Below are 13,129 nucleotides of genomic sequence, written 5' to 3' on the forward strand. Positions count from 1 at the left end.
TGATCTTCAGTGGCTTTTGCATCTATAATTATACAGTATACGTGAACCACCTGAGCAGAATGCATATACACAGGCTTCTATGTGTATGTTCTTACACAGCTGCTATGAGGGATAAACGTTCCAAACATGTAATTCAGTAAAGAATAAGAACTAAAAGCCAATTTTAGCTTTTTATGCTGACTGCAGAACCAGGATAAAAATTTGCTAGTGTCTATAGCAGTCAAATCCAAAAATCACAATATATCAAAACCTAGTAAAACCTGTAATCTTAACAGGTGGTCTTGATAGACTGAAGTGATTAAGACTGTTCCAAACACAGTAGAAAGCCAAATGATTAGAAACATGAATTCTGTCATCTCCCTGCAAACCAAATTCGCTTATGCAAAGTGAATGGAATGTCGTAGGAAGGCTATTTGTTAACTGATGCTTTGACTGCCAAAGGCAAATCTATACCATTACATGTTAGAAACAAACTATTACAAAGAAACCCCTTTCAGTTGCCTGCCACTTATTTGAATGAAAGCGTAAGCTCACAAAATGAAACCTATCAACTTGACTAAATTATTTTCAGTGTGTTTACAGAAACACATATATAAATAACATGATAGGGAAACACAATCTGGGTGGCAATATAAAATAAGTTACATAACGCAGAGCCAGGAATATTAGGTGATCAGCAGAATGAGTCAGATGTTGCAACAGAAAATAAATTTTGTGTTGAAGCATACTCAAGGTAGAACAGTCTCATTTGGGTAACATGCAGGTTGTGATAAGGTCAGAAAATATTCGTATGGAATCAGAGTTTCAAAACACCTTAGCAGCCACAGAGATGAATGAACTCGTATATACATATAACTATTCATATATATATACACACACACATGCACTCTCATACATAATTACGGCTGAGAATAGAATCTGCTTTTACACATTAAGCAGGTAAAATGTCTGAAAAAGATGCTGTGTTAGGCCTACCTGTAAATTTGCATTTCTGTTTGTAGACAAATAGTAGACATACTTAGAAACCTTGTTATATATTTAGAAAGCCTTCTCTGTTCATTACAATAAACAACACTGTACCTGTATGGCTTCGAATATGAACTCTCAGGGTTCCATTGCTCGCAAACTTCTGTCCGCAATATGGGCAAATCTTCTCTTTTTCTCCTGTGTGAGTCTGCATGGGATGGGGCAAGACAAGAACAAAAGCTTCAGCATAGCTTTAAAAGTGAAATATGGAACATTTTAACTGTCTTGACGTTGACCACTAATGTCTCCACTATATATTTTATACCATCACATCACGCAGAGATTCTAAGGAATTAGCTATAGGTGTTCTTTCAATTTTTTTCTAAAATTTCTAAACAAATCTCACTATTAATGGCAAATCAAACTGGCTTTTCAGTTCCTAAATTTACTATTTCCTAAATAGCTACTATTAAAAATCCTCAATTCCTTTTGTGTATTTTCATGATTGCGAGAACAAGACACCTATTTTTCAGTTTGATATCTGTGATGGTGGTTTCTAAACCAGCAAACAATAATTTGCTTATGTAATAAAATTAATCCTCATAAATGGGTTTATTTTTAAAAGCTTGTAATTTCACAGAATTTTATTACATTATGAAATGTAGTGAAAACAGTTTACCTAACCTAGTATAACTTTTTCTTTTGCAAACTTGAACTGGAGCTTTAAAAGGTCTCTATGGAGATTTGTGCATGTGATTTCTGACTGCCTCCTATGAAGAGAACACAGCCATCATTTCATCTGAAGTATGACAGACAACAATCCTTCAAAGTGCAAGTTCTCAGTGATTTCAGTCAACACAAACTGCATACTGGATTCTACTGAGTTTATAATAAATGCTGGAATCAGACTGCATTTAAAGAAGTCTGATCACAAAAAGTATATTGTAATTGTCACTACACTAAATCATACACTGAGCCTGTCTTTTCAAATCAAGCTTTTAAGGCTAGAGTGCCTTGTTAATATAAGAATTATTTCAAAATAGAAAAAAAAATAATCACAAACTCTCCCATCCAATCTGTGTGGTCAACAGCAAGATCAACTTGTAGTTACATACACAGATTCTCATCATTTTTTACACTGCACTTTCAATGCCCAATTCTGAACTGAAGTTTTATCAGTCTATTGAATAACTTTTCTTTACAACTGTGACTGCTCTTTTAGCAGAGAATTTTGGATTACTTCATTTAAGTGTTAACTTCATTTAAATGGATAGGAAAGATTAAATTATATGTACAGCTGACAATTTGTGTTTCAAGCTTTGCACAACTCTCTTCAGATAGGGAAATTAATTCTTATTTTTATGTAAGACATTGAAGTGATATAAGGTTTTCATGATGTAACGAACAATTTTATCTCACGTAGTACATATTATGCTGCAGCTGAGGGAAGAATAAATGAGATAATTTCAATACTGGACAGACTTGCATAGTTTTCATTCCCTAACATTAGGGATATGAACATTAAATCCCTCTTGATTGGGATAAAATTCTTTAGAAATCACTTATATCTCTAACAGAAACATTGCAGGATACCAGACAGACAGCTGGTATCATTCCAAACAACAACAGAAAAAAAAGGATTTCTGGGAGCAATATAACTACATGCAGTACAACTACAAGGCTCACTACAGCGAGTCCTAGTCTGACAGCAGCACAAACCAATAGCAACTGCAATTAAGAAGGAATATCAAAGAAAGAATAGCAATACAATAAACAATAGCTGTTTTCCATTAAAACACAAATACACATGTGTATATGACCATTTTTAACATGAAATAGTAAGTCATACTGAATTTTTTAGAAAGGAATCTGAGGAATAGAAGTTTAAAAATTTATGTAGAGCTGATCAATGATTCCAGGTAATATTTTTGATTTTTGGATCTCATGATCCATCTTGGCAAGATCCTTCACAAAAAGTTAATCTGAGCTCAATGTATCAGTATTATAGGCTAGGTCTGTTACTCAAGTGATTAAAACAAGTAGATAAGGATGAAAAGGGTCATGTGTCTGAAAAGCAGTCTGTTTTTCCCGAACCATTCAGTTTGGCTAATGAAAGACATCATGCCTTCCTAAAGTCTTACTCCCCAAGAACATAATTAGAAACCAATTGCAAGTTTATTTTGTATACCCCTTGAGTTCCTTAGATCAATATACTCAGGCTTGAAAAACAAAGGTGCTTTAGTACTCCTCATTCTAAAAGTAACAGAAGAGAGGAAGAGTATCCTATAATATAAAGTACTCTATTACAGCAAAACTCAACTGATTTCACTGGCTGAACGACAACTGATGAAACAGGTTATTTGAATCTCAATCCTCTTATAGCACATGTACTGAAATCTACAAACAAGGCAACCCCATGTCATTCTAATTCTTCTCAAGTACAGGTGACAATCTTCCACTGAGTGTAACTGAGAGAAATACGTCTTGGTTATACAGTTATGTCACTCAATCAAAACAAACTTTATTTTCTAGCAACTATAATTACTAAGTAACTTAATGCATATTAAATATGAGACAAGCCGCATTTAGAATAGACCGTAGACAGACAGCAAATGCATTAACATACATTTAATGGAAGATCAAGACCTTTAAAAGACAACAAAAGAAACCAAAGAGACTTTGTTCCTACTTGGTTCCATTATTGTTTGCAATCTGAAAACATATTAAAAGTCAAACACATACTAAGGAGGCAGTGCTGTCCATTACATCAGAGAATTCAATAGTCTGCTGTCTGACAATAACTTAATTGAGACTCCAAAGACATGTGCTAGTTCCCACACCTGTAAGATACAGTAGGGTCAGAGAGACATTGAAAGACTCCTTTACATTTTTTTTCCTCAATTTTAAATACAGATTTGTGTTGTAATGCACAGTAGCCACCATAATCATGTGCTGAAAATATTGTACCAAATAACTCAGTTGCACTCAGTTTTGTTATTACAATTTTACATGCATATATGAAGTACATACTATATGGCAGATAATATATGCATGATGTTTTTCAACAAACTCTCACCATCTGTATTTGGTGGCAGCTCTCAGCTGATTTGTTCTTGATTCAATTATTTTCTTCACATTTCTTCCCTGTAACATAAATCTTACCTCAGGCCAAACTAGCGAGCAACCTTTCTTCTAAAGTTTACCCCAAGTCCATTGCAGAGATCAGTGGAAAGGAGTGTGGTAAGAGCAACACAGCAAGTCCCATCCTGCTACACACCTGCACTGGAGTACCTACACTCAACATATAACTATGCACCTGCTGCAGATTCTGCATGCCATCAACAACCCCACTATTGCAATACGCATTTTAGAACATGAAGCCCTGTCACAGCTTTCTACTGAAATGCCAGAATTGGAGAAGCATTTTATGCTCAGTCACAACCTTAAGGGCACAGAAGGAATGAATATGATAGAACTGATACTCACTTTTTTATGACTCTTCAGGACTGAGGGTGTCACAAAAGCTTTGTCACAGAGATCACACTTGTATTTCTTATGTCCATCATGTACAACTTGAATATGAACATTTAACGTGTCCTTTCTTTTGAAAGTAGCATCACAATGATCACACTTGAAGGTCCTCTCACCTTATACAGAGAAAAACAAGGTGTAAAGATATCAGATTTTTGTGGAAATACACTAATGCTTATTGTTTCAGAAAAATTAATGAAAGCAACAAAGATAAATGAAGAGCTGGGTCCTGAGAACAGAAAGAAATATTACACCAGGTAAAAACGTCATTGGGAAATTAAGAAAGTAGTCATCACAACAACAGAGCCAGAAATACGAAATTATAACTAAAGGTGAAATAGCAACCAGTTGAAATGGCTTCCAGTGAAACAGAGCACAGGTTTTATCAGCACCTCGATTAACGGACTCTCTTCATAGTAACAAGCAAAAAGATGAAATAGGCTTCATTTTTTGAAACTTAAATGTAAGAGACATCTTCCTCAATTTAAAAGAAGTGTCAAAACAAGAAATACTTGCTTTGAGTAACCTATCTCATTCACACCAATAGAGGCCAACTAATATGACAATTAAGTGTTATAGCGGTATTACTATTCAAACTGTGGTGATGTGGTTGAAGGTTATGGCAGAGGCCAGGTTAATACTGCTAACAGTTTTAAAATTCAGTGAATTACCTAAGATAGGGGAAAAGACATTGTATTCTGAAAATCTGCATACATTTTATGAGAGAATAAAAAAAAGGGGACGTGATTCTTCAGAAAAATCATTACAATGAACCTTCTCTACACTACTGTGAGTGCAGAAAAGAATATTCTCTTCTATTTGTTAACTTCTTGACTAAAATTACAAGTTAAATGTCTGCAACATGGCACTCATTGAAAAATCCACAGTGTATACTGGAAATCAGGTGCCCATATCCCAAAGAAAGATCACCATAATCTAAGGACAATCGTCCACTTCTTTTCAGGACAGAGGTCTGATCTGCAGCCTCCTGATCCATATCAATAAGGTACACACTTGTATAAGCACAAGCTACTTTTTCCAGTAGCAATTATGCACACATAGACGTACACTTATTGCCTTGCTATAGCTCATTAAAGGATAAAATCATCCCCGCCTTGGTCCCAGTGCAAAGGTCAACGTGAATGGAAATTCACGTTGCTGCTTATTAAAGTCCATATGATACTACCTATTGAGGCACAAGCTTTTTTATTATATACATAATACATATAAGTGAAATTTATCAATACGGTGCTGCCTCAAGTACCCACAGACATTCCAAAGCCTAGATAACCTGTTTCTCTCCTGCATAAACCAACCATAACTAACCTCCCCAAAACCTCTCATTCTCTGTTGGGTTTGGAAACAAAAATGCTTTTGTCTTGGATGACACAAGAAGAATATGCTAAAAGTTATTAGGGCGTGAGTTGTCTTATCCTAGAATACTTTCAGTATTTCCAGTAGCTATTAGGAAAAATTTTCAAGGTCAACAGGGACACAATTTAATAGGCTGTTATGTGGGGTTAAACACTGATACCACTTCTAACCATTCAATAATCACTTCAGTCCTTCTCTCAGGAACATGAGACTACACCGCTAACAAAGTCATTACTATTTTTACTAAAATAATGTGCAATTTTCTATTGCTTCAACAAAGGAAAAATATTCAAGTAATTTCTTTTGAAAGTTACTTCTTATAAGAACTTCTAGGCTTCACGGATTTATTTTTTTTAGGTAGTCATTTGTTTCTTTCTGTCTCTTTTAATAACTTAGCTCTGAATCTGAAAATAAATTGAACAAAAAATGAAGCAATACCAGACACAATTTGAAACTGCCATGTCTTCTGAAGAAATATTTGTATGCTTTCCATAAATTTACATGATATCATTATGGTTTAAGATAAGATTCAACATTTGCTGAGTGTCAGGAGGATTTGTCCTTTTTATCCTACAGTTTTGTTTGCAATCATTCCTATCATTTTTAGTACTATTATCACTTAAGATAAATGACTTTCAAGCAACAATAAAAAATAAGGTAGTGAAAGATCACCCAGTTTTCACATTAGAAAACCTCCAAAGTCAGGGAATTTCAGAACTAACATACTGCTCAACCACATCTCCTCTGTGTGTACATGTTATAATAGTCTTCAACTCTATATAGTTTCAATGCCAAGAATGTATTTAGCCAAGTCCTGGTTACAGTTTAGCAATTTTTTTTTCAACATGCAAAGTAATGGGAAGCTTAGAATTAGGTATTTTTTCAAATGTTATCCTGGATGAAGTGCCCACTTCTGGCAAGCCCTGTAGAAGGAATATTTCTCTTACTAACAAACATTCTGAATGTAGATTATTACTCTGGAAAGCAAATATATTAAAAGGATGATGTCCTTCCCAACAAATGCAATCCCATTTAATGCATGTCTCCACAATCCTAGTCAACTGAATGATCCAACCAAAAATGCTTAGGGTTACTCATTCTTGTTAGCTAGGTCTCTTATGGCCTCAGGAGCCAGTATTAGCCAAGTATGAGCTACCATACACTTATGTATCATACATCCTTCCTAAACACTACAGCTGAGAATAAAAGGTTAGCTCCAGCATTGCCAATGACATAATGAGAACAGAGATACTGAAAGTATTACAGCAGCATGCGTAAGAAAAAGCTTGTCTGACTCTCAGAAGCCAAGTTATGTTTACACAGCTAGAACCTGGGAGGAAAAAAAAAATAGTTTGGTTTTTTTTTTCTTTGTTAGACATATTTGATCTTGAATTTTGAAAGTTATATTCATGATGCCTTTTCCAATTTCAAGACAGGAAGTTTCAAGCTTCATAATTTTTTCTTTCCTACAGCACAGAACAGTAAAGCTAACAGCTAACTACATCTAAAGATTCTGTTTTGTATTTCTCCTTTCTTTATAGCAATAGGTATATTTCAGTGCTATGAGAGGGACTATGATCTAGCTGTAGCAGGACAATGCCTGTAATTCTGAGTTATCTCAAATATGAGAAACTCATTACCATGGCAGCCCAAGCTGTCAGCCTCAGAGTTTGGTCGTGAAGGGAAGAGTTCTACATTTCTTCACTAGGAACACAAGCTCTTCTCAGACAACAGCAGAGCCCCTTGTTTTAATCACAGCCTTGAACGGAAAACTGTTTATTCTTCAGTTCATCCTAGTAATGAGTTTCACTTTTCATTTTGCTATTGGTCTGTCAACAGCTCTTTTATAGGACTACAGACAAGAGAGATGCAGTATGACCATAAAAGCTTTACTTATATTCTGCTGTATTAAGGTGTCCTTGTTAAGTTAGGCGGTTGTTGGTGTCTTTCTCCAAGGTAAGAAAAAAAAAAAAAAGGTTTAAAAATCTTCCCTGTGATTAACAAAAATACCAAACATTATTGATTTAAGGCTTTGACTCATTTTGGAGATAGTTTTAGCTAAGATGGCAGAAGTTACCACCTTCAAGCACCTACTCTGTCCCTCAGCAAAACAGTCTTCCTTGGTGCAAAAGACGACAACTAGATAATGTCTGTGCTACTGCAGTTAACAGTGATATATTTAATGTTTGCTTAAATAGCGGTGGTTCAGGAACAGCTAAACCTGCTACAAATGACAAGCCTAACTCAAAGACCTCAAATTTCCTGAGCTCACATCCTCTTGAAAAAAAAAAAAAATCAAAGTATATGTTTTTAGAGACCTTTACCAAGGCCTACAATTCTGTCTACTGTGAATTACTGCTTTTGGATATCCTGCAAATCCTTGGTTCATTAGAATACACAGCTTTTTAACTTTTCCCCAGCATCATTTTCAACGTTTAACATTGGAAAAAAAAATTTACAAAATTCAATGCTTTGTGAAATTGCAGAAGCTTTTGAAAGATAATTGTAAAAGATCAAACTAAACACACCAGTCTACTAATTTATCTAACAGGAACAGCATTATGCTGGATTAAAAAAAAGTTTGTGGGTTTTTTTAATCATACCAACGTAAATATTTTCCAAATCAAAGCACTGTCTTCTAAGCTACAAGGATTTTAGACCATGATATTTGCTAAAATCTAAATTGCTGACATTCACATGGTTGAATGGCAGTCTAGGGCTCCGTAAATATTAAAGATGGAGAAAATTCACCAAAAATAAATCTTTACACAGTCAGTTAAAAAACAGTACCAAATGCCAAGAACAAGTTATTTATAAGGGAAAACGGCCACAGCATTCCTCTGGGCTGTTAATTCTATGCCAGAGGCAGCAAACATTAGCCTGGACTGGCACAGGAAAAAGAATCTCCATTTCAAGCTCTAAACCGGATTACCTACAAAAGCTGAGTAAGCCACCAAGTTATCTCTGCTTCCATTTCTCCTTTCTTAAAATGGAAGTAACACGATCACACTTAATGCAGAAAGAAATCTCTTGTCATTAGGCCTCAAATCATTGCTTGATTTTTTACAGCACGTTTGGATTTGCATTTAAGTGCGTTTAAAGACAAGGTTGGAATATGGCTCTGAATTTTCTAACTCCCTGGGGTTAGAGTTGAATCTTAATACCAATTTAACATAGCAAGTTGCATATTGGAGCAAGGTGCCATATGTCTGTTTTTCTCAGTCAAATGTGAGAACTGAGGAAGTTCTTTCTCCTCTCTGACTTAGCACTTACTGTTGTGGATTAACAGATGTCTTTGTAGAGAGAATGGGGTTCGGAACAAAGCTTTGCATTCCTCACACTGGAACGGTCTCTCTTCAGAATGGGTCTGCAGATGAAAGACAACATGTCAGAGGAAAGGCTCAGGAAAATCAATTAGCTATCATTAAAGTAATTATAGTTAATTTTCTGGACTGGATTCAGGAGGGGATATCACAGCAATTTGAAACATCAGGGGATGAAGAATTAAAACAATCATTCTGCCATTATCCAGAATCCTGAAAGTCAGCATAGCAACCACCTAATAAACGTACCTTCCCAGTCCTCACAAGTGTTACATGAGGTGTGCATGTAAACAGAAACACAAATATAGAATAACCAGGAAAAAACCCTACAAGCTCAGTTGCATTGCTTCATCAGTACTAACACTGGCCTTAAGTACTTACTAATATGAATAAATGCTTCAGAATTAAACACATGTATTCAGAACCCTTTTTTTCTCAGTTAAGTTTTAACTTCAAACTGATCTGATTATCTCAAGATAGCATCTAAAATTTGGCAAAGAAAATTTCCCAAATCATGAGCTTAGTCTTACATAGCCTTGTTTCAGCCTCTTGTATTAAAAGAAAAAAAAATAGAAAACAAAATATAGAAGCATCAGTACGGAGATTCTTGTTTGCTGTAGAAAAATTCATCGTAGCTGAGACACAGCCTCAAAGTCATAAATAAAATAAAAGGTTAAGCTTGGATGAATCTCTCAAACTGCAGAGTTGCTGAAGCAGGTTTCTTTTCTGGAGCTTAGGAACCACCAGCTTCATTCTACTTCTGTAAGTTTCAAAGGCCTGTTTCCTAGTGTTATTAAGTGCTGTCCCACTGTAGACAGTAAATTAATCCATACAATTTACTACCTACCCTATTTGCTACTATTTTTGCAGAGGAAAGCAAGTTTTTGAAGCACCAGTGTCTAAACATTGTATTAGCTCACAAGGACCTTAAGTAGAAGCTGCAGTGCCAAGAGGAAGAGGGGATGGACAGTGTTTTATAATATGCGCAAAATTAGGTAAATGAGTTAATTTTATAGACTAAGGGTAAATATTAGCACAGTACATATCTATATAATCTATTTCTGTTATTCATAATACCATACGACATTTATAGCTATCCCTTAAACTACAGAGAAAAAAGAGGCTGCGGAGTCAGCATAATTATTTAGGTGTAGACTGAGGGCCTTGAATATAGATGCATTTTAACACAAATGTCCTCTTACATACACAACAGTACCAAAACATCAGAGTACTTGCAATGGTATACAGAGGCTTCAGATTCAAAGTCAATTCCTTGATCTCAGCCTATGTCACTTAAAGCAAAAAGACAACTGGAGCACCATCAAATATGTGGAATATATCACATGTTACATAAAATCTGCTCAATGTTTCAGTTCTACAGGTTTACATCACAGTTTGCATTAGTTGATGCCCTGCTTGACAGTCTCAGCAGTCAGGCCAAGGATTGACAGGACATGAAGAGACTGAACTACCTTCTCACCTCAATAGGTGGTTCCTCCAGAACAGGGTTGAGACATATTGATGAGACACTGTGGGGAATCTCGCAGTGCTGCTGTCTGTGCTGTACCTGTTCTGTGGATAAATAGAAGGGTTCAGTCTCTAGGGCTGTCAATCTGGCACCTTTCACGAGCGCAAAATGCATGTTGTTTATTTAAAAAACGCCCTGTTTTAGAACACTCACCACTTGAGTGATAGTTCTGAAGAGCACAGTGATTTGTACAAAATTCCTTCTTAGCATCTCCTTGACAGTTCTCCTAGTCTTTTGATCAAAATACAAGTATTCATCTGCACATCTTAACTTCACTACAAAGAAAAATGCCTAACTAGGCATACCCACATGCAAGGGTACACACGCCATCTGCCACTTTTGTGAACGGTCCAGAAACAAGCTAGATACATTACAAAAAGCCATACAAATCTTAATGAGAGGTATTCCCCCAAACAAGCATATACTGTCCTTTTTTGTCCTACTAACAGGTTTCAGATCAGAGATGGCTTCCATTCAGTCAGAGCTGGGGACAGCCATGCTATCAAAGCAACTGAGGATGGGCTCTTAAGGAGTATTTTGTGGCAGCCTTTCCTACCATAGCATTTGTGGACGCTTAAACCCAGCCCAAGGCTACTTATTCCCAATAGAGAAACTGAGGGAATACAGTTGTTTCAATTCATTATGCTCCCTAGGACCAAATAACACCGGATTAACCATAAACCCTTTAAAATCCTGTGTCTGCTGACCTATTTCTGCTCACTGTCATACCCTCGTATTTTATTCTCTGAACTCATCCTCCATACATAGCAACAATGGAACAGATGGAACACAACCTTTGCTTTCTCCTGTATGGAAGTAATCTGCATTATACAGCACAGAACATGTACCTTCATCCTATCTAACCTGGATGAAAGGTAAGTACTTTTATCTGTAGCATAATCCAATACTACATTTGCCTTTTAATTTTAGATACGATTCTCTTCCCTTATCACAAAAATGGAACCATATTCTTCATATGATCACTCGGTCATATTAGCCTAAGCTTCTTCAAAAGACATCTGAGCTAGTTCCACGTCACGTAACACTTCCCAGTGCTGACACCTCCACAAGCAAGTGACAAAGCAAGCTTGAGCATGCACCTACACAGTGCAATGTAGTACTTGTATGCAGAAGCAGCACATCAGAGAGGTACCACAGGAAGAACAACAGCTTCTGCCTCTCGGATCTGTAGCTATGTCCTGGTTTCGGCTATGAGAGCGTAATGAGTGCTAAGTTAGGGTTCACATCGCAATTTTCCACTGAACAGATACACTCTTAGCAACTCCACTGTCTACCTTCAAGTGAAATCCTGTGAAACGTGAAGAACTAAACTCCTTCTGCACCTTTGAAATGACCCAATGTTCACCCACATCTGAAAGATGTTTAAAAGCACATGTTGTGGGAGCTATTTTTATTCTGATACTTCCAACACAAAATCAGATTAAATAACTCTCAAAAATGAATCACAGAAACAATAGCAACAACAAGTTTCCATCTAAAACAAGAATTCAAAGACACAAAATGTATACGTATCCTGTTTCTTATTATAAATAAAATGTAGCTCTGCTATAAAACCCAAAGAAGTTTTTCAAGTGCATTGCTATCAGACTGGAAAGCATGTTTTCTGCTAAAGGCTGTTGATTTAAGTGTTTTTAACTACTATACCCATCATTCCTACTGCAGGTTTATAAGCTCCCTGCTACTAGCACAGTAGCTGCATTCTGGAACTCAAAAAAGCACTGTGAAATTATTCATAGTCCAACTTTTCTTCCTCCAAAAGAAAATGAAACCTAGAAGGATGTCTTAAAGGAATACACACCTAAAGAATCATTAAAAACCTGAGCTGAAGAAATACACAGAAGTATGGTACAATAAAGGTTTACATTTCCACAGTTACTGGATTGACATTCTCTTGAACAAGCAAAAGCACTATTGTTCTCTTCCCCTAGTAGTAGTACAGCCCTCCCAAAATCATGGCACTTGAAACTATTTGGCATCCCAAATTACCACCTTACAATTGGTTTTGTGTATACACATCCATACTCCCCTCCCTTATCTACTACCTCTCCTTGTTTACACTGTTTACTCAGTGGAGAGAGGCATGTCTAAAAAAGCAATTCAGGACACCTATGTCAGTCTCCTGTCTCTCATGTTCACCTCTTCATTTAGCAAGTGAAATAAGAGACCTAAATATGGATGGGTGAATATTCACAGCTGTTTGGGTAAACTTTATGTAAACACAGGAATAAGTTTCTTTCATTACAGGACAGGGTTGATTTATAGCCAGTACTATGTGCAAACAGGTTCAGGAAATAAGTAGTCTAACATGCCTTAAGGAATTCTGTCAAAATTATGTACTCATTAAATCTGTCTAAATTTTAGTATTTTTCCCGTTAAGTGGAACCCT

The 13,129-nt window shown here is 36.1% G+C and overlaps 1 protein-coding gene across 3 annotated transcripts in view; it reads right to left on the minus strand.

Annotated features, from left to right (window-relative positions):
• The window catches only part of PRDM5 (PR/SET domain 5), a 79,289-nt gene that overhangs the window by 30,544 nt on the left and 35,616 nt on the right, over positions 1 to 13,129 (minus strand). Inside the window, exons 11-14 of one of the 3 annotated variants that reach the window (XM_075751048.1) lie at positions 10,675 to 10,761; positions 9,145 to 9,238; positions 4,453 to 4,613; positions 1,081 to 1,174 (exon numbers count right to left, since the gene is read on the minus strand). In XM_075751048.1, coding sequence (XP_075607163.1) covers positions 1,081 to 1,174; positions 4,453 to 4,613; positions 9,145 to 9,238; positions 10,675 to 10,761 — 436 coding nt within the window. Of the gene's footprint in view, positions 1 to 1,080; positions 1,175 to 4,452; positions 4,614 to 9,144; positions 9,239 to 10,674; positions 10,767 to 13,129 lie in introns of all 3 variants that reach the window. The other 2 variants (XM_075751050.1, XM_075751049.1) reach the window with 2 other exon arrangements.

Source organism: Balearica regulorum, chromosome 4 (assembly GCF_011004875.1).
Source record: "Balearica regulorum gibbericeps isolate bBalReg1 chromosome 4, bBalReg1.pri, whole genome shotgun sequence".
Taxonomy (NCBI): domain Eukaryota; kingdom Metazoa; phylum Chordata; class Aves; order Gruiformes; family Gruidae; genus Balearica; species Balearica regulorum.